The sequence below is a fragment of the Suricata suricatta genome, chromosome 16 (genome assembly GCF_006229205.1).
Source record: "Suricata suricatta isolate VVHF042 chromosome 16, meerkat_22Aug2017_6uvM2_HiC, whole genome shotgun sequence".
Taxonomy (NCBI): domain Eukaryota; kingdom Metazoa; phylum Chordata; class Mammalia; order Carnivora; family Herpestidae; genus Suricata; species Suricata suricatta.
Window position 1 is genome coordinate 47,477,373 of NC_043715.1, and position 21,233 is coordinate 47,498,605.

At 55.2% G+C, this 21,233-nt stretch overlaps 1 protein-coding gene and 1 long non-coding RNA gene across 3 annotated transcripts in view; one reads left to right on the forward strand and one right to left on the reverse strand.

Annotated features, from left to right (window-relative positions):
* The window catches only part of SMG9 (SMG9 nonsense mediated mRNA decay factor), a 19,820-nt gene extending 1,046 nt beyond the window's left edge, over window positions 1-18,774 (reverse strand). Inside the window, exons 1-14 of one of the 2 annotated variants that reach the window (XM_029925770.1) lie at window positions 18,464-18,774; window positions 15,569-15,724; window positions 13,227-13,301; window positions 12,874-13,138; window positions 12,682-12,779; window positions 10,719-10,831; window positions 7,464-7,575; window positions 5,502-5,597; window positions 4,963-5,048; window positions 2,039-2,145; window positions 1,782-1,847; window positions 1,228-1,335; window positions 952-1,080; window positions 592-736 (exon numbers count right to left, since the gene is read on the reverse strand). In XM_029925770.1, the coding sequence (XP_029781630.1) occupies window positions 592-736; window positions 952-1,080; window positions 1,228-1,335; window positions 1,782-1,847; window positions 2,039-2,145; window positions 4,963-5,048; window positions 5,502-5,597; window positions 7,464-7,575; window positions 10,719-10,831; window positions 12,682-12,779; window positions 12,874-13,138; window positions 13,227-13,301; window positions 15,569-15,718 (1,550 nt within the window). In that variant the 5' untranslated portion in view covers window positions 15,719-15,724; window positions 18,464-18,774. The remainder of the gene's footprint in view (window positions 1-591; window positions 737-951; window positions 1,081-1,227; window positions 1,336-1,781; window positions 1,848-2,038; window positions 2,146-4,962; window positions 5,049-5,501; window positions 5,598-7,463; window positions 7,576-10,718; window positions 10,832-12,681; window positions 12,780-12,873; window positions 13,139-13,226; window positions 13,302-15,568; window positions 15,725-18,463) is intronic. The other variant, XM_029925772.1, reaches the window with a different exon arrangement.
* Window positions 18,484-20,640, forward strand: LOC115280708. Its single transcript, XR_003903894.1, has 2 exons — window positions 18,484-18,686; window positions 20,379-20,640. It is a non-coding gene; the product is annotated as an uncharacterized LOC115280708 (long non-coding RNA).
* Window positions 20,641-21,233: the final 593 nt, after the last annotated feature.

Genomic DNA, 21,233 nt, shown 5'->3' on the forward strand with positions numbered 1-21,233 from the left:
TCCAACTCCCGGGTCTCCTGGGAACTCGGTGCTGCCGGCCTGGCCCTGGCAGACCTGCTGCGGGCTCCAGACAGACAGACAGAGAGGTGTGAAGCTGGCGCTGGGGAGGTTCAGGGCTCCAGGAGAGCAGGGTGGAGAGAGCCAGATGGCACAGAAGGAGGGAAGGTGGAGGGGGCAAGGAGACTGTGCCATCCACTGAGAGCTGGGGAATGCAGCTCCCGTGGGGACATTTCAGTGTCCCCTCCTGTGAGGCCACGCTTTCTGCACTCAGGGCCTCAACGAGCATTTGAGCTTGACTGGGCTCACTGGTCCTATTCCTCGACATCAAATGACACCTAGCCACACGTGTGTGACATTGCCATGTGGCATTTCCTTTCTCTGGGCCTGAATTTCCCCACTCATAAAACGGTGACAGGACCTACACCCCAGTGGGTTCTCAGGAGGACTCAAGAGACAGCATGCTGTCTGGCGCGGAAGTGGTCATCAACGGTCCCAGAAAAGGAAACCGAGAAGTGGGGACATCCCTGAGAACGTCCTTTGTCTGCACCAGGCTGGGGCCCCCACACTGACCCCTCTGCCCAGGGCTCTTACCAGTTCTTCTCCGTGAGGATGGTGTGTGACAGCTGTGGCCGGGCCATGGACATCACCTGGCTCCGGAGCTTGCTCACCAGGGACTGGAAACTGGGGTGGCCACGGTACCCAGGGAGCAGGGAGAAGAGCGGGCTGGAACCAGGTCCTGGCAAGTTGAGGCAGGGAGGATAAGGGCCCTTTCCTTTCTCCCAGTCACCCAGTATCTTGGGCTGCAATGCCAGGAGCACCCCATCTGGGCAACAAGGTCTGCCCTTGAAAGGGTTTAAGAACAAGCCGGAGTCTCCCCTCAGACCAGCGTGGGACCCTATCGCCCCAGGCCAGGGCAACGTGTATCTCCCTCCAGACCAGACCCAACCAGACCTGCTCGGGGTGGGTTTTCACTCTCTGCTTCGCTGTCCATGAAGGGCACCAGGAACAAGTTGACCTCGGAGTCCAGGAAGTCGGGTGGGAGCCCGGGGAAGACGTTGCACTGTAACATGGACAGAGTACCTGGGGGAGAGAGCCTGTCAGCCTACAGACACCACGCGGAGGGGTGGGGGAGGTGCAGGGGTGACGGTCAGGCTGGAGTCAGGGGGCCAGTCTGGACGTCTGGGCCACGGGACCAGTCAGCTTGGGGGGTGACTCAGGGACCCTCACCCTTGTAACGCAAGTGGGAGTGAGCCATGAGCTGGTCAATCATCAGGTGCATCTGGCGCAGCTTGCGAGGACAGAAGTCCTCCCGGCGAGCTTTGTTCTGCAGGAAGACTGGAGGGGAGAGAGACGCAGCCGTGTGAGGCGGCTGGGGCCGGGCTGCGTGGACGTCCCCCCTCGTGCAAAGATCTGCCGTCACCCCTGGGTTCGGAGCGCTGGTAGATATTTATGTGACCTGTTACTTTGCTTTAGCACCAGGCCCTGTGCTGGGTGATGCATGGGACCCAGATGTGAGACCTAGTTTCTGTCCCAAAGGAGCCCTCAGTCTGATGGAAAAGACAGAAGAGGAAGACAGCCACTCGATCAGGAGTAAGACGGAAAGGCACCGGGGGCCTGGTGAGGCAGAGGAAGTAGGGAAGACCCTGCGTGGGGGCAGGGGTGGGGTCCTAAATGAACGAGATGTTTGTGAAGAGCAGTGTGTCTCCGGTAGAGCAGAGTAAGGAGATCAGCACGTGCGCGGCTGGAGGGCAAGCATGGTGCCCGGGGGGCCCTCAGGTTACCTCCACACTCACTCCCTGAGTCTGTGCTGGAGATGCCGGGGACAGAGAAATGGGCGGATGTGGATCCTGTCCGCAAAAGGCTTCCATTCGGATCAAGGAGCCAGACCCAGACTCAGGGTCATGTCCTTGGTGGTCAGGTGGGAACCTTAGAGGGAGGAGCAGCTAATCTGCTGACTTCTTTCCTCCCAGCTCCCCACTGCCCCAGTGCTCCTGGTTTCCCCCTCTCCCGTGCCCCCCTCCACCGGCAAGCCTCTCACCCAGGTGGGGGTAGTACTCAGTGCCTTCGTCGGAGCCTGAGGAACTGCTGGACTCGTGGCTGGGGGACGGGGTAGAGGGCTTCACCATCTCTGCAGTCTGGAGGAACCTGGGGTTCGGGGCGAGAGGTTGGTGCTCTGGCATCGGCACCCCCTATCCCACAGCCGGGGCAGGGGCCCCCTTTGTGGATCTCATAAAAGCTACAGCCACACCCGATTTCTCACACGGTTTAAGGGAATTCAGAGACCCCTCTCTCAGACACCAATCCATGGACCCATGTGAGCTGTATCCATTTTTAAAGAGCTTATGCTATCAAGAAAATATATACTTCATTTTTTACAGCATTTGTAAGACTGCCACAAAACCGAGTGGAAACCACAGGGATTCCCATGAATGTCCGGCCCCCCACCCCCCAAGGACAGCCTCCCTCAATATCAACATCCTGACGAGCCTATGACACATTATCGTCACCCAAAGGCCACGGTGTACACTAGGCTTCCCTGCTGGTGTCGTATATTCTATGCTTTTGACAAACAGGACAAGTGCCCAGGACACAGTATCACAATGAATGGTTTCAATGGCCCTAAGAATCCTCTATGCTCTGCCTACCCACCCCTCCCACTCCCGAGCCCTGTCCTTTTGACTGGTCTCCACAGTTTTGCCTTTTCCAGAATGTAACGGAGTTGGAATCGTACACTAGCCCCGCCAAACTGGCTTTCGCTTAGTAACACGCACTCAAGAACGTGTACTTCCTCCGGGCCCCTTCATGGTTCGGTAACGCATTGCCAGCAACAGTCCATTATCTGGACGCCTCCTCGTTTATCAATTTACCTACTGGAAGACACCTTGATTGCTTCCTCGTTTTAGCAGTTATGAATAAAACTGCTTTATAAACATCCATGTGCAAATTTCTAAATGGACTTAAGTTTCAGTTTATGCTATTTCACAATAAAATTTCCAAATATGTCTATAAAACAAACCTGTTATCTGAAGGAAGGGATCAGGGGGCCCGATGAGAAGCAGGGACACCCCCCCCACTCGGACACACGCACAAACACGCTGCCCAGTTTCATGGGGTTTGCTTGCTGAGAAGCCCACCTGAGGCTCTGCCCCATGCCAGCCGAGACCGCCCCCCAATCCAAACGCAAACTCCGCGGGCAGTCTGCTATACTCACGCCTGTGTCCCCAGTGCCCAGGACAGTGAAAGGCGTCCATACATGCTCAATGGACTTCTCACATGACTGAATTCAAATAGACTACCGCGGTGGTAGTGGCGGGGGTGCTTCAGAAATAAGGCGCCTGAGCGGCTCAGTTGATGAAATATCTGGCTCGGGCTCAGGTCACAATCTCACGGCTGGGGAGTTGGGGAGTTTGAGGCCCGCATCGGGCTCTCTGCCATCGGCGCAGAGCCCGCTTCAGATCCTCTGTGTGTCTCTCTCTGCCCCTCCCCGACTCTTTCAAAAATACATTAAAAAAAAAAAAGATACTTAGATCTGGTCACAAGGGATGGCTCTCCCAGAAAGTCATTTTTATTGTTGGCCAGACCCACGGTTCACCACCAACCCCGGAATCACTCACATAAACATTATGTTCCCATCCACCCCTGAACGCTCTAAGTTCTTTTAAACTCACTGAATCCGCATAAAGCAATTTGCCTATGGGGAGCTAAGGAAAAAGAGGCTATTCACCTAATAAGAGCTGGGGTTCAAATCCGGGGCTGCCTTACTTTGGAGACATCCGCTTCTCTCGGCTCAGCCTTCCCCTCCCCACGAACTCCTGCGTCTGGGCTCCGTGCCCACGGCGGCTGGCCTCCGCACAGCCGTCCCCTGGGGCCTGAGGCCAAGGCGAAGCCTTACGCCGTGGGTTCTGAGCCAGTTCTGTCCGGGGGGGGCATTTCTAGAACCTCCAGCTGCGTCAGGTGGGGCTCCTGCCAGATCCTGACTCTCTGCCCCTTCCTGCCTGCCCGGGGAACCAAAGGAGCGGGACATGTGCCTGGAGGAGACGGACAAGATGGACAAGCCTGCTCCTGACCACGCTATTCATTCCACAAATGTGTATCATCCACTCTGTGCCAGGCACTATGAGAGGCACCGGGACCCAGACTGGGGGAGACAGACCATAAAGAGAGCTGCAATGTCCTGTGAGGGAGTGATAAATGCAACGAAGGAAAACACAGCAGGGTAAGAGTGGGGGCGGCTGGCGGGGCTCTATGTTAGAAGATCGGGGAAGGCCCGAGGTGGAAGGACGTGAGGGAGGGAGTCTGAGGTCTGCAGGAAGAATGCTCTGGCTGACGGATGCAGAGGTCCTAAGCTGCAGGAGGAGCAGCCACGGGGCCACCAGGGCTTTCACGGGGGGAGTGAGGGAAGGTGGTGGGAGAAGGCCAGTGAGGAGACTGGGGCTGTCCCATGGAGGACCCTGCAGGGCACGCATGAGAAGGACTTTGGATCCTGTTCTGAGTGATGTATAAAGTCCGTGGGGAGTTGTGTGTGTACGTGTGTTAGGTGATGAGGACCCACTCCAACTCCCATTTTATTTTGAAGTTGATTTATTTTTGAGAGAGAGAGAGAGAGATTACATATGCATGTATGAGCATGTACGAGTGGGGGAGGGATGCAGAGAGGGAGGGAAAGGGAGAGGGAGGGAGGGAGGGAGAGAGAGACAGACAGACAGAGAGACAGACTCCCAAGCAGGATCCACACTGTCAGCACAGAGCCCAACATGAGGCTCCATCTCGCCAACCACAAGATCATGACCTGACCCCAGATGTCAAGAGTCAGATGCTTAACTGAGCTGCCCAGGTGCCCCCAACTCACACTTTAAAGGGGCCCCTGTGGCTGCTACGTGGAACGTGTGAGACCTGGGCAAGTGGCTGAGTCTCCGGCCCCCATCTCTTGCCTGGCTCCCCGCCTCCCCTCCCCCCGCTCACCTGTATAAACTGAGGTCTGTGAACCAGTCCTGGACAACGATCACCACGTGGCAGACGGTGAAGAGGAAGGCCGCGATCTGGAGCGACTGGGAGAGGGCAGGAAGTGGTAAGGGAGCTGGAGCCTCCCCCCGCCCACCGCCCAGACCGGGGTCCCTGCTCCCAGGACTTGGCTCAGGGGGCAGCAGGGTGAGAGCCTCAGAGCCTCGAAGCACCTACTGCGTGCCCAGGCTCTGCTGGCGCTTCCTTCAGGGCCCTCCCTGAGCTGGGCAAGACAGGAACCGTCACGCCCACCTTACCAAGGCAGATAGCGAGGCCCGAAGAGGGAAGGAGGGGGCGGGAAATGGCTTTTCTGAGGAGCACGGCCAGGGGGTGAGCCCAACAGGACTCTCAGTGCTGCTCTTTCCTACAGCTCGTGGGGCTCCCAGGGCTCTTCATGAAGTGGAAACGAGGCCGACTCACCCCCTGCTCCCCTGCTCCCCGCAGGGAATCTGGAGGGGAAGGTGGAGACCTCGCCCCCAGGCCCGGCTTGACGGCCTCACCTGCATCTCTACGTAGGTGTGGGGCAGGTTGTACTCCGGAGGCAGCTTGCGGTCATTGTTGATAAGGTGGTCCAGGATGGAGGGGCTCAGGATGGGCTGCGGCAAGGAGGACAGGGTGTCAGGAATGGTGACCGAAGGGTCACAGCCATCCCGAGTTCCACAAGATGAAGGCCAATACCTCGCCTCTCTCAGGGCAAAATAAGGTCAGAAACACAGGCGGTTTCTGATGCGTAAGAGCTAGTCAGCAAGAGGGGGTGAAAGACTGCCTCACAGCAGGCACACGGCCCCCAGCACGGCTCCCAAGGGCCTCGTGCTCAGAGCGCTCTCCTAGTGCTAAGAAACGTGATTATTGACTTGAATGAGTCACGTCCCTTCAAGACACTTTGTTTTTCTTAGTTGTTTCAACTGCTTTCAAAACTCTGCTTAGATAATTACTTTGGTCCAAAAACAATGTTTAGTGTGAAAATTGGTGAGGATTTAAAACTTGCATCAGTGGGCATCAAAGAATCCGTGGAGAGTTCATCACCTTTTCTTAGAGGAACATTCCATTTAAAAGCCACAAGAGTTAAATCGGTTTGGCAATCTTCCTGACTTCTTACTGCGGTGAGTGGAATTAAGCATGAGTGTCTCCCAACTGCTCGCTTCCTAAAGCTCTCAACACTGCGTGATCTACTCTGTCTTGTTCTGACTTCCGTTCTGCCCCGCACGAGCCTTGGGCCCAGCTTGCGCTCGTCTCTAGGTCCCTAGCGGCCCCTGCACGGGGCCCGACTCAAATCACATTTGTGGGTTTCACTGTCCGTGCCACCCACACCTATGGTGGCTAGAACTCTGGTCCATCAACACTCAGGGAGAACCACCTAGGGGGCAGGCCCTGACCACAGCTCCGCCCTGAAGAGCTCCAGGCAGGCAGGGAGTGGGTGCAGTTCACTGTGGGAAGAGGCCGTGGTCAGTCAGTGCCACGAGGGAAGGTGCACACAGCACCAGTGGGTGCTCGGAGGCCGGGAAGGCTTCTGGGAGGAGGCGATGCCCCAGCGGAGCCTTCTGGGAGGAAAAGGCATTAGCCAGGCAAAAAGGCAAGGGGAGCGAGAATGTTCTCATGACCATGACGGTGACAGCAAAGAGTAGGAATGTGAAGTACCTACTTCATGGCAGGCACCGTCATGAGGCCTTTGCTTGCATTAACTCACCGGAGCCTCACAACAACCCTACAAGGTAGGCGAGACTGCTTTTCCCACTTCAGGAAACTGAGGAACAGGCAGTTTCAGATAAAGGGGACAGGAAGTGGCCAGCCTAGCAGGGAGAGGGATCATGGCGAGGCCTTGTACAGTGTGTGGAGCTAGAGACTACACCAGAGAGGGCAGGCTGGGGTCGGGGGTGGGGGTGCGGGGTGGTGAGCCCTGAACGCCACGCTAAGGGACAGGGACTCTGCCTGAGGGCAAGGGAGAGGATGAGGAAACCTGCCAGACACACGACAGGTCAGTTCTAATGACAGCGCTGGGCCTGAGCACGGGCCACGTGCCGGGTCCTGCGCCAACCGCTCTGCCTGGATTTCCCACTGAGCCCCTGCAATGAACCCGTGAGGCTGAGTACAGTGATCATCCCCACAAACAAACAAACTGAGGTTTGAGGGGTAAAAACTTGCATCAAGTTACCCAAATGGGGAGAATTAAAAGCAGACTCTGGCATACACAGACCAGCCTCGAGGGCTCACACGTTTACCCACTATGCTGGAAGATTCTCTAGGCTACTGTGTATATGATGGATGGGAGGGGAGGATGGCAAAACCTGAAAACATGCTAAAGGCCAAGAAAAGACGCGACCTGCCCGTGAGCACCTGGCGAGCGTGCCCGGGGCTGGGCCGAAACCACATGGACTCCAAGCACGGTCCGCTTACAAACGTCCAGGGACGACGTGAACGCGGCACACGGTGGGGGTGGGGGTGGAGGACGTGGAGGACGGCACCTGTGTGTCCAGGAAAACGATCCGCTCTTGGGTGATAAAGAAGTCGATGCCACTGGTCTGGTTGCCCCCTCGTTCCTTCATTTCGGCACTCTGGGCCCGGAAGACGTATGCCCTGTGGAGGAGCGGGTGGGGCGCGTCAGAGGTCTGGTGCTCAGCCTCTGACGTCTCGGGGAGTGTGACCGTGTGAAATGAGGGGGCGCCCTGGCCCCTACGAGCCCTTCCACCTGTGTCCCCCGCTGCCCGGAGAACGTTTTATCCCACACGACTTCACCCCTACCTATAGTAGATCTAGTAACTCATCTGATGAAGTCCACAGAATGAGGGGCGTGAGAGCTGAGCCTCTGCTAGGCTGCGGGATTCAAATCCCAGCTCTGCCTCCTCCTGGCCCCGGGGCTTTGGGCAAGTCCTTAATCTCTTTCTCCTTGGCTTCCTCATCTGTAAATGGGGATAACAGCAGTCTTGAAACTCTTAGGGCTGCTATGAGGCTAATTGCTGTAAAGCCCTTAGGAAAATGCCTGCTGGGCAGCGATACATAATCGTCAGCTACAAGAATTACCCAGAGCACTTGCCACGTGCTGGCCCTGCACACACAGCACTGAATACTCTCCGCCCCCCACAGTGAGAGGCTGCTTGGTGGCAGAACTCGGTCCCCAGTTCTTCCCTGGTCAGGAGAGACTCCGTTCTATCTGCCCCGGACTGGAATGACGGCAAAGCCGGCCGAGCTGAGCCTTGCCCTAAACCGTGGAGCCCAACTTGGTCACGTTCGGTGACTTGGACAATGTGATTTTCTCCTTCAGTCTGTAAAATTTCTCTCTCAAAAGGCAATCCCCACCTCCCTGAGAGGCGCGTTATGCTGTCCGGCACGGAGTGAGTGGCCTCCCACTTGACAGACACTGCCCCGAAGGCCTCGGGTGTACCAGATGCCAGGATGTGGCAGGGAACTGTGTCTGCCTGCTAGCAGCCTCTGCTCCGGCGCACAGATCGACAGAGATCCGTCACTGCGAGCGGCAGGAAGAAGGGGCGTGTGGCACTCAGGACAGGGAGAGCTCAGCTGGGAGAGCCGGGGAGGGCTGTCATACAAGAGACAGACGACCACTCCCCAAGAGAGCGAGAGAGAAGAAAGTTAATTAAGCTAAAGGGGAGGTGCAGGACGAAAGCGAAGACTGTCCCGGTGAAAGGCAGGTGGCGTGTACGAGGGATCAAAGACCAGTGTGGGGAGAGCAGAGAGGAAGGGGGCTGGGAGCAAGAAGAGGCAACACAGGCCTCTGTGGGGCCCGGTAAGGAGCTGAGACTTGGGCCCATGAGCCTGGAGTAGCCCCTGAAGATGTTTAAGTAGAGAAGTGACAGGACTGGAGGCGGGTTTGGAAAGCTCCCCCTTGCGCTACATGGAGAGCTGCAGCCTCCCTTACCCTCTGACCTTGGCCGCCTAAGACTTCCCTTCTTGCTCGCTCAGCTCCAGCTCCAGGGCCTTCGGGCCGTTCTGTGCACACACCAGGCAAGCTCTTGCCTCAGACGCCGGCTCCTGCCAATCCCCCTGATTAGAAAGCCCTCTGGCCTCCCAGCCGCCTTCTGCTTGGTGGCCCTCCTGGCGAGGCCTTCCCTGGCCACTCTGTTGGGCACTGGAAGGCAGCACCAACACGGCTCCCCTATAATCCCTTCCCGTTTGGTTAACACCTTCTCACGTGTCAAGCAACGTTATTTTGTTTGCTCTCACCCTCATGAAGTGCTCACCAGGGCAGAGTTCTAGTTACTGCTGCATCCCCAGCGCCCGGAACAGTGCCTGGCACACAGTAAGCACTGCATGAATGCTGGCTGAATTGAATGAAAGCAGGGAGACCAGTGAGGAGGTTCTTGGCATTCTGTAGGGGAGATGTCAGAGCTTGGGCCAGGGGGCAGGAATGAAGGGAGAAGCAGAGGAATTCTTAACATCATCAGGAAACCTGATGGCAAGAGCTGGCATCAAAGTCCACCACACCCCAAGCCGAAGTGGCTTGAAAAGATAAGCAGAGGGCGCCTTGGTGGCTCAGGTGGTTAAGCGTCCGGCTTCAATGTAGGTCACGATCTCATGGTTGGGGAGTTCGAGCCCCGTGTTGGGCTCTGTGCTGACAGTGTGGACCCTGCTGCGATTCTCTGTCTCCCTCTCTCTCTGCCCCTCCCTCACTCGCATCTGCTCTCAAAATAAATAAAATAAACATTAAAAAAAAAAAAAAAGATAAGCTAGGCCAGTAGAATTCTGTCCAGCTCAGGAATCTGAACTCAGAGCTGTAGGCGGGTGGGAGCTAAGACGGAAAGAGTGTTGGGAGAGCTGGGGCTGCCCCCGAGCGGGGCCAAGGTGAGCCTGAGTTACGAGCAGAAAGGACGAGACGGAGCTGACCCGGGAGGAAGGGCAGCCCCGCAGCTCTGGGTCTCTCGGATGCACAGTCTCACAGCAGTGGTTCCTAACCTGCTCTGGGTCTCCATCGGACCTTCCAAGATCTGGGGGACACTCTGGACCCTCCCTGCTCACCTGCTTTATGGAAAAAAACCAAACCAAATCCCTGTATTTTTTAGACAGTCCTTTCTCAATCCCCAGTCTGAGTCTTCCTTAATCAGACTGGTTATGTCCCCTCCTCCCCAGTCCCTGCCTTTCTCTCTTTCCTTCCCTGCCCTCAGTTCTGGTCCCTAGATCTTAAGCTCTCTCTTCCCCCAAATCCTCTCCTGTGACTTCATGCTTTTGTTTTCACAACCATCCCCATCCTTACTCGAGAATGCAGGACTGAGGCTGGTCTAGAACCCACGCCCCACATCCGAATCTCTCTCCCTGTTCTATGTGCCCGGCCTTATCAACCGATATCCTGTGAGCATTTGCTCTGCGTCGGGTTCTTGTTAACTCTGCCTTCCTGATCTTATCCTCCAAAAACCCACTTTACAGATGACGAAGTGAGATACTGGGAAGTGAAGTGACATTCCCAAGGTCAGCGGGCTGGTGAGTGGCCGAGCTGAGACTGAAGTCAATCTAGATCCAAAGCTGGGCTCTGGACCATCCCCTGGGGATGGCAGGAAGGGAGGGAGAAACAGGACTGGTTACCCTGGAGCCACACAAAGATGTAGGCCAGGCCCTAATCAGCCCCATCTCACAAAGATGCTGAGGCCAACCAAGGGAGGGGGAGTATTTCCCCAAAGTCCTTTGGTAATACCACTTGCTATAGCCAGGCCCACGCTTCCCTGTGCTCCAGGTAGGTGTCCACCTCCCTCCTGGTCTTCCACACCCCTTACCTCTGGTCCTCCTCAGGAGTGTTGGCTGACAACAATGACATGACCATGGACTTGCCCGTCCCCTGAAGGCCTAGGACACCAACCACCAGCACATCAGTCTGATCCAACAGGTACTGTGGGGAGATGAAGGAACGTGAGCCTCGTACGTCTGTCGGTCGCTGGAGTGGGAGGGAGACTGGGGCGGGGCAGAGACTGGCCAGCCGGCCTTGTCAGGTGTGGAAGAAGCACTTTGACGGCTCCCATCCCTCAGTTGGGCAAAGGGCCTCTGGACGTACGCAGGGGCACAAACAATGGCATCTGTGAGAGTCCCAAAGTAGACAGAGCCTGGCATGGTCAGGAAGCTAATGGGAGGCCAGTGCAGCTGGAACACAGTGGGAAGAAGGGAAAGCTGACTTTGGGAAAGAGGAGGAGAAAGGCACAGAAAGGAAGAGCAGGTGGAAGACCGGATGTGGTATCCGGGGGCGACTGGAGCGGCCTCCTGGAGGGCTCTCGGCTTCTGGCAGGTTGGGAAAACACGCAGAAGCATGGAAAAGGGAAAAGAGTGAGGAAGCGGAGGTCCGTTTGTCCTGGTTCCTGTCTGTAGGATTTAAGTCCTGGAAACTCCAGAGACCTGCACCTCTGGGCCACCAGCTCTGATACCTTTCACCACTAGGGGGTGTGAGAGACACGCCTTAAGAAACACAGAAAAGTGCTCAACAGCTTCTTAAAATTAACTGGAGCTTTTTTTTTTTTTTTTTTTTTTTTTTTTTAAAAAGGAAGCCAATCCTGGGCCTAACCCTGGACACCTTAAAGCAGAAAGAATAACAGGGGCTAACCCTGTTCAACAAGCTGGACGCTGACCACATGTGGCCATTTAAATTTAAGTTCATTCAAATGAGGGGCGCTTGGCTGGCTGTCAGTTTAAATGTCCAGCTTTGGCTCAGGTTATGATCTTGCGGTCTGTCGAGTTTGAGCCCCATGCTGGGCTCTGTGCTGACAGCTCAGAACCTGCTTCAGACTGTGTCTCCCTCTCTCTCTGATTCAGTGCCTCCGTCTCTCTCCGCTGTTTCTCTCGCTCACGCTTTGTGAGTCTCAAAACTAAACATTAAAAAAAAATAAAGTCCATGAAAATGAAACAAAGCTAAAAATTCAGTTCCTCAGTGATATTAGCCACCTATGGGGATATGTGGATAAGTGTCCAACAGCCACTTAGAAGGACAGTGGCTGCCACACCAGACAGTGTAAATTCAGAACGCTGTCATCACCGCAGGGATTTCTAATATGACAGTGAAGGGCAGGCCTAGACACTGGCTTTTGTTTTGTTTTAAACTCTCCAGTTGATATCACTAGGACAGTGGACACAGAAAAGCAGGAGGCCAGGTAAAAGATGGGCCCGGCATGTTGGCCTAATAAGTCCAAGCTGTTGGAGAAGAAGGGACACATCTGGGAGAATCTTGGCAGAGACAGGATGTGACAGGGCTGGGGGGGGAAGCAGCAGGAGAGGAGAAATGAAGCCGAGTCGCATGCCAGTCCAGGAATGTGAGGTCTGGACTGGAGCAGAGGCCACTGAGGTGGAGAGCGGAGCCTCTGGGAGTGAGCTAACACTGCTACTGCACAGGGCGCCTCAACCGGCCGGGAGGGGAACTGGAGCAGGGTCCAGGAGGCGGACCTGAAGGGGCAGGAGGCGGTGAAGGAGGTCCCAGGGCATCTGGGTGGTAGTGGGGGTCCCTCTTTGCCAACTAGTATCACAGTGTTTCAGTATTTTCACAACCGGCACGGCCCATGTACTGCACCCCACTGAAACTCAGCCCTGGCTAGGTGAGAACCTTCTGATCGCTTCTCTCTCACTGTTGCAACTGCCTGAAAGCTGTCTAGTCCGGGATCCCCTGCCGAGAGGGTGGCAGTGGGGAGGTGGGGCGGAGGCGGTGAGACGTGGGGCCTGAGGAAGCTCAAGCAGGGAGACCCCACGCTCCCCGCTCAGTACCTCGATGGCGCTGTCACACCAATTCATCTGGTCATCTACCAACTTGATGCTGTGCTTCATGCGCTCTGGGGGCAGCAGTTTGGCCTGGCCCACGACAGCTGGAGACAGGAGAAAGCAGGAGGCGGGACGTGGTGAGGGTCTGTGTGAGGGCGGTCCAGCTCCCGCCCAGCTCCTGCCCGAGCCCCAACTCACGGTCCATGGCGGCCGGCGCGGCAGTGCCCATGCCCCGGTTCTGGATCTGGTACACAGGCTGCGTGGGTCTCTGTCCCTCCTTCTCTCCCTTGGGCGGTGCGGGGGCCGCCGGGGGTGCCGGGGCAGCGCCCTCGGGGGTGGAGGCGGTTGTGGCAGCCGCAGGCCCCTTCCCCTCTTCCCGTGGTTTCATGAGGACGATGGGCTTCTCGAGAGGGGCTGGGGCAGGTGGGGCGGCTGGGGCTGCTGGGGGCGGTGGCTGCTTAGACTACGGGGCGAGAAGGTTCTGGTCAGCGGGAGAGATCCTTGCCCCAACCGCTCCCAGCCTCCCCTTTGGAAGATTCTTCCTCGCTCACCCGCTCTGCTGGAGGCTTTGAGAGGATGATGGGGGTTTTCTGCATGACGGCGGTGCTGGTCTCTTCGCTGCCATCCTGTGGTGAGGGAGGGTAGTTAGTGGGGCACGGCCCCCCCACCTCTCTGGGACACTCCCCAGGGCCTTCGGGTGCCGGGTACAATTCTAAATGCCTTCACATATGAATTCCACCAGCGAGCCCATGAGATGGACATTATCATCCCCATTTTACAAATGAAGAAACTGAGGTTGATTGGCTTGCCCAAGGTCATGTGGCCAATACAGACTGGAGCCAGGCTCTGAACCCTGGCGGCCTGGCTCTAGAACTGCATCCGGCTGCCTCCGCCACACGACCAGCCCGGGGGAAGGAGCTAGCGCTCTGGAGCTAGGCCTGGGTTCAAACTCGCCCTGCCTTTTGCTGGTTATGTGAACCTGGCTAAGGCCTCACTTTGGCCTGTTTCCTCATCTGGCCAACAGGGATGGGGATTTCGTCACAGGACTACGGCAAGGCTGAGCGTGGACGGACCCTGAAAACCGCCTGTGGGCCTCTGACCACGGCAGGCGCTCGTTATCTGACAGCTGCTGTCCTGAGTGCCCTGCTGTCCTGATCCTTCCTCGTGGCTCCTCAGCTCCACCCGCGCCTGCCAGCAGCCAGGGGACTGAGTCCCGCACCTCGTCTTCATGTTTATTGTGACCCACCCCCAATCTGCTCAAGAAAGGGGAGAGACTGGAGTTTGAGTCTTGTTCTTTTCTGGTTCCCTGAGGAGCCTCAGGAGAGCCCTGACCCTTTGGTGGGTAATTTGCTCACCATACACTGGGGATATTTACTGAGATTCTGCTCACTTCCCTGGCCTATGGTGAAGAACAAACAAACAGGCAGCAAAGCATTTGGAATGAACAGCGGTGACAGAACTACAGGAGAGGCTGTGGGCTTTCGGCACAGGGAGGGAGACGGGGGAGAAGGTCCGGGGAGGGGAGGATGGTACCTGGGAGGGAGGCTGTGAGGACAGAGAACACAGGACGTGTATTCAGGGGGCACAACGTACAGGGTGACTGACGTGGGGAAGGGGTGTCCGGGATGAGGCCCAGTGGGCTGTCATGGATACTAGGAGAAATGAAAGGAAGATGCCGAGGTCAGCAGGGGACGTGGAGGACGTAAGGAATCTACTGGCCACTTAGGAAGCTGCCAGGGATCAATGGCAAAGTCAGGGGCTGGCAAGAGATTTTGGAGAGGCTCATCCAGGGATGGAAGCTGAAAGTACAGGATGATGGCTTCCCCAGGGTATGCGTGGAAGAAAGAAAGAGACCCTGTGTCCTCACCTATGCTGCGCCCCAAGGAAAGGAGTAAGAGCTGAGCTCACTGTGAAATAAACTATTATTCCTATTTGCAATTTTGTGGCTCAAAAAGTAGTCCCAACTGTTACCTTCTTCTTCCCCCCAAACCTCTCTCAGAGGCAGGCAGGGTCCTAGAGAAAGCAGCGGAGCAGGGGACAGGTTGACAGCAAGTCACCTCGGCCCAGGAGAGACGGCAAGGCCGGACTGAGGCCCAAGCCGAGGCTCCCGCTTCCCAGTCCAGGACACTACGGCAGGCAGACCAGTGCTGGGCTTGGGTTCTGGCCCCGAAGCTTACTGACTCTGTGACTCTGGGTTAAGTCCCTTTTCCCCAGAGACTCATGTTCTTCATTAGGGCAAACCGGATCTGTCCTAGGTTCCACTTCACGGGGTTGTGGGAAGGGCGCAGGAAGCCCCAAAGACGCTAAAGCACCCTGCATGGGGCCCGCACACCGCACACCTCCCAACACCTAGGAGCAGCTGCTGTTATCATATGACTCTTCCAAACCTAAGCTTATGGCACCTCTCAGCTCAAACCCTCAGATGCCAATTTCACTCAGCGAAATCCAAAGTCCTTTCCCCGATCCAGCAGGTCCTACATGATCTGGCCTGAGCTACCGCTCTGATGTCATCTTCTGTCACCTTCCCTCCTCCTTTGGCCACTGCAGCCACACTGGCTTCCCAGCTACTCCCTGAGCTCACCAGATGTAGGGCACAGGGGCTTCACATGTGCTGTTCTGTCTAGACTGCTCTTCGCTCAGATTGTGTCATGGCGTACTCCCTCACCTCCTCAGGTCTCTGCTCCAAACCCACCCCATCAGGGAGGCCCTCTCTGTCTCCATCATCTAGGACAGACCCCTCTGTCACTCTCTAGACTTACTCCATGAGGTCAGCTGCTTTTGTGCACAGACAGGTCCCCAGCGTCTAGATTAGTGCCTGGCACATGGCAGGTGCTTAAACACATTTGTGGAATGTGCAGACATGTGGACGCTGCCCTTGGGCCCACGCACTCACCCGTCTCTCTCTCTCCCACGGGGCAATGTAGTCCCTCTCCCGACCACCGGGCCCGGAGAGGTTCTGGGGGCCGCCGGGGCCAGGCTCCTTCCAGCGTCGCCGCCTCTCTATCCCATAGAGCCCAGGCTGACTATGGCCTGACTCAGACATGGTTGCCTATAGAGAGAGAGAGAAAGAGAGAGAGGTGGATTTCAGGGTGAAGAGAGTCTCCTCCAATCTATTTGGTTCACCCAGGACTGTAAAAGAAGGCACTTCCTTCAAGAGAGCTCTGTGGCTATGGCAGTGACTGCTACCTGGCTCTCAAGATCTATTCTTCTTCTTCTTCAAAAAAATAAAATAAAACCCTTGGTTCTGAGCTGGCACATGGCTGCCCAGAACACACCTTCAGCACCCTTTGCAATGAGGTAACCGTGTGACTAAGTTCTTTCTGGCCAATGGTAGGACACCAGAAGTGTGTTTTGGCAGCTTTCGGAAACTCCTTCACAGTTGCCGGCACATGCCTTTTGCCCTTTCCTCCTCCTGGCGGGAAGGAATGTGGTGTGCAGGCTGGAGCTCCAGCAGCCACCCTGGACCGGAAAGAAGGCAGGCAGGTGTAGCAGAAACAACTTCGGTGGTCCCCATTCCCCCGGCGTTGTCTACTTCTGGATGCAATGGGAAACAACTACACTTCTGTCTCTTACTTGTAGCCCAAACTATTCCCGACTACTAATCACTTTGTGCCAACATGTATCCCGTAGGGATAGGGATCACATAAAAATGGGATGTATTCTTTCTCAAACTGTAGCAAAGCATTTCCTTACAAACGAGTAACATGAACCTCGGTCCCATGACTACTGCGTTGATTACCTAACACTGGCCTGTGTGGGGGTGGGGCTCCAGCATTCAAAGGCCTGTCTTCATCTGGTGTCTCTCTACATTTCAGTCTGCTTATCTTCCATTTCTGATGGCCTGCCAACTCTCACACTCCAAGTCTCACCAGTGGTTAATCTAAGATGTTATAAAACAAACTGCCACTTATATGGTCTACTCCCTACCATTTAACTATCTTTATAGGTCCCTCTAGGGAGTTTCCCCAGTGATTGCACTCCATTCTCCAGAAGTCTAGGAGTGCTTAACAGGCTGTTTGCAGGAGAGGTCATTTCCTTTTATAGCTCAGAGGTCAAGTTGGCAAACTGTAGGCTATGGACCAAATCAGGGCTGCCTTCTCTTTTTGTAAATAAAGTCTTATAGGAATACACTCCACATCCATCGATTTGGAAGTTGTCTATGGCTGCAGAGTTGAGCAGTTGAGACAGAGACAGTATGCCCTGCAGGCTCTCAAACAATTCTTCTCTGGTCATTTACAGAAAAAGTTTGCTGACCCTTGCTTAGCTCTTAAATGCCTGTGAAATCATTTTTATTGAAAAAACTTTTTTTTAGGTAAGCTCTATGCCCGATGTGGGGCTCAAACTCACAACTCCAAGATGGAGGGCTGCACGCTCCACCTAGGGAGACAGCCACGTGCCCCCGCCTGGGAAATCAGTCTATGAATCGCCCCCCCTCCTACCCAAGCACACAGTGAGTAACCGGTCCCTGTGAGAGACTCTCTCTCCAGAGCAGCAGCATCTGTTTACAGGACAGAGGAGGGATTTTGCTAGCGAGGTAGGGGCCTGTCTAGCTCCTCTCTCATTGCTCCCAGTGACCTCTCCCTTAGCCACAAACCCAGCTGAAGACTACCCTCTGAGACAGGACACGGGGCCTGTTGACACAGGCTTATGAAAAACAATCTACGCAGCACTTAAATGACTGTTTACAGTCTCTGATGGAGATTCCCCTCAGACACTAGGAATCCTCCCTCCCTTGCAATTCAGGGTCACTTTACACATTATTCTCAAGACAGTCCCCCCCCCCTCCAGTGCTTAAGTGTCTGTTTGGTTCCTCACATTCTGCCCCAGCGCTCTGGTCTGTTTACACACCAACAGAACCCCCTTCCCATGCAGGAAGCATCTGTTTGCATGTTTGTTTGTTTGTTTGTTTTTTTCCGGGGAGCATCCACAGTCTTTGGATCTTTTTAACAGCTCTATGGGGGAGCTCTCCGGAATGAATCCGCCTACATAGAGTTTGGGGACCCCAAATGTTTCCAGGGTCTCAAAAACGCATAAAGCCAGTCTATTTGTGTTTATTTACAGGGTTCTTACAGTGACGTCCCAGAGGTTAAGAATCTAAGCATTCTGTGGGGGAATTTCCCAAAGTACTTAAGTATCTCTTCACATGCTCCTTTTGGGGACTCTCCCAGAACCTAAGTGTTTATTTGCAAACTGAGGGGAGACTCCTCTAATTCCTAACTCCGTTTACACCCACTCCCCCCACCCCAGAACTTGAGTCCATTTACACTATTTCTCTAAGGACTCTCTAACACTTAAACAGTTATATTTACAAGTTTCTATGAGGCATCTCTTAAAACCTAGGAGTCTATATATACATTACTAAGAGACACTCCTCCTCCCATAGTTAGACACCTGCTTACAAGCCTCGTATGGGGAACCCTACGATTTCGGTTTCTATCTACATAGAATTCGGAAAACCACCCGGGTATACAGGGTCTGTCTGCAGACCCTCTGCGAACGTGTCCCGAAACTTGTTCCTCTTTCCACGCGATCATTGGACGTTTGCAACACTTGACGGCCACTTTACAGGAACTGAAGTTCCTATTTACGCATTATTCATCTCCTCTTCCCCCCAGCCTGCCAGCCAGGTATTTTATGGATAGCTCTCGGATCCCTACTCAGTTACGCACACCTGCCGGACGTCCGAACGACTGTTTAAATGTCGAGAAGGGGGCGGGGCCCCGAACGCGCCCCCGCGCCCCGCCCCCTGCCGGTGCACGAGCCTCGCGCGGGCTTTGGGGCCCCTTACCTAAGGCGGCTGCTGATTGGCTCTTGGGGCGCAGCGCTACGCGCGGTTTCCGTGACGGAGCTGGTGGGGGGAGGTCCCACTACAAGCCACGGGCCTGTAAATGGCGTCTGTAAAGAGCGTTGGGAAGAGAGAGGGAAAGCAGGCACCGGTCACTCCGGAACCGGTCTAGGCACCCCGGAAGCGGCTCCCAAAGAACGCCGGTCCGAAAAAGGAAGAGGAGAAGGTAGAGCGGGGCAGAGCGGAGATCAAGACCCGCGAGGGTGCTGGCCTTGCGCATGCGCCGAGGGCTGGGCGCGCCAGAAAGAAGCGTCAGCGCCGGGCTGAGCATGCGTGGATGGAGGCGGTAGGCCGCAGTACGCATGCGGATGACGGAGGGGAGGTGGGAGAACGCTGTGGCTCCGCCTTAGTGCGCGCGCGCGCCCTCACCCTGGGCCCCCAAGTGGGAGTGTAGCGAAGAGCTAGAGAGGGAGGCTACGGAGACAGCAGGTTCAAGTCCTGCCTCATCAGTGGCGTTGGCGGGATTCGGCGGGGTGGGGCAGCAGGGAGGAGTGTCAGGGTCCTTGGCCGCCGAGTAAGTGCTGGGGACACAGGAATGAGTTAGATCTAGTGTGTGCGCTGGAAGACATCCCGCTCTGTGGAGAACGGCAACTAGAGTAAATCACTCAAGGAAAGGGCCCAGGTCCGGTTTGACCTTGAAGGGCGAGAAAAGGCCCTCCAGGCGGAGGGAAAGGTGCAGACTGCCTTTGGACTCAGAATTCCCCCTGGGTGGGACGTGAGGCTGCAGAGATGGGCAGGGCAGGTTCTGAAGGGCCTCCCCGGGGCAGGTTCTATCTTGAAGGCCTGGGAGACATAGATTGGTGGGAATAGGATTAAGTCTCACCCGCCGCGGTGGAGGAGGTATCGAGGACTAGTGGGTCGAAAGTTCAAGAAGCCAGGGGTGGTGCCCTGTGCGTACCGGAGGGGAATACCGGGTCTGGACGGCGGCACTAGGAGAACGCATGCGCAGCGGCTTAGCTTGGTTACTGCGGTTACCACTGGGCGGAGGGAGAAGTGGCTGGTGTTCAAACGTACCATCATATGTATTTCGGCGAATGGGGGAATTTCCTTTTTTTATTTGAAATCTTATTTAAAATGTTTTTTTTTATATATATTTGAACAGAGGATACATGTACATTCTGACAAAATTCAGGCAGCCACTGGGGTACATGACCAAAGTCTACTCTGGTTCCCATATTCCATTCCTAAAGCGCCGGCTCCCAGTTTCCTTCTGGAACGACCGTTTAAGCAAAGCATTGGAGATAAGAGCTTGAACCTGGGTTCACATAAATGGCAGCTGACCTTGGCTACGTTCCTAAACCCACGTTTTAGAAACCCACGTTTCTAAAATGGAGATTGGTAGCACCTTGCAATGTTCCCGGCAGAGTTAAATGGGCGAAGGTACCCAGAATACTGCTTGGTGCGTAGCAGCACCATGTTTTGTCATTATTTTGTGCTGCGCTCATCCCCCAATCCTCGTCCCTGCTGCCATCTCCTCAGTCCCGTGTCCGGTGGAACCGTTTCAACAGGCTCCCACAGGCGGGGTGAGAACAGTCCACAGACTAAGTTGAGGGGCCTGTTTATGGATTCTTCAAAGGCTGTGAGTGTTTAGCAGAGACTCGCGTGACCGACCACCCGTCTTTATATCGTGTCTGTCTGTGTTCCTCTTTAGCGTCTTCATCTCTGGGCATACCAGTTTTTCTCAACTAAATTTTTCAATCCCAGATCGCCCTCCATGCCAGTTTCACAACTCAGCAACCGCCAGGTGGAAATGACTTAAAAAGGGAAAAGAAGGGGCCTGGCATTGCCATTGGACCTACTGTGCACCAGGCTGTGTTTTATATACATTGCTATAACCTTTCCCCTCCCCATTTAACAGATGCAGAAGATAACAGTCCGAAAGAGAACATCCTAACTGAAGTCCCCTCCCAGGAAGCAGCAGGGCCTGGATTCCAAAGCAAGCCTGTCTCACCCTAGAGCAAGCCCGCGTTCCCCTCCCCCCCCCAGGCGGCCTGCCTAGCGGTGAGTCAGTGGTGCAGACAAGCACCCGAAACCTGCCTTTTCTCATTAGTGGCATGGTTGTGTGGGTGTATCACGCCCTAACCATTTCCCTATTGATAAACATTTGGGCTGTTACTGAACTTTGGCTCTTAGAAGCGTTTGCTGCGGTTAATACCCTTGTACATCCGATTGCATGTGTGTGATAGAATTATCAGCAGTGTTTTCTTTGAAGTGGAATTGCTGGGTCAAAGGGCACCCCCTTGGGAATGTTGAGAGCCATTGCCACATGTTGTATTCATTTCTCCACTGACTTCTGTGTTCATTTTATTCATTTCGCGTGTTGATTGAATTCTGGAGCTCTAGTCAGCTGCCAGGCGCAGCGGTAGGCTGGAGCTCCTACAGGGAGTTGGCCAGAGCCCCTGCCCTCTAGCAGCAGATACTCCAGTGGAGCAGACGATGATGTCAGGTCAGAGACGCTTGGAAGGATAAGGCAGGATAAGGACTTTGCGAGTGACAGAGGTCAGAGGTGTTCGGGGACGGCTCTCTGAGCAGGTGACATTTGAGCAGAGGCCTGAAAGAAGAGAAGGAACCGAGCCATACAAAGATGCTGGAAAACCGTGGAAAGACCCCAGGAGGAAGCAGGAGTGGAGCTGGTGTTGAAAGATTGTCGAGGTGACCAGAGTGGCTGGAGCAGAGCGAGGGGACGAGAGAAAGGAGTATTTAGGAATGAAGC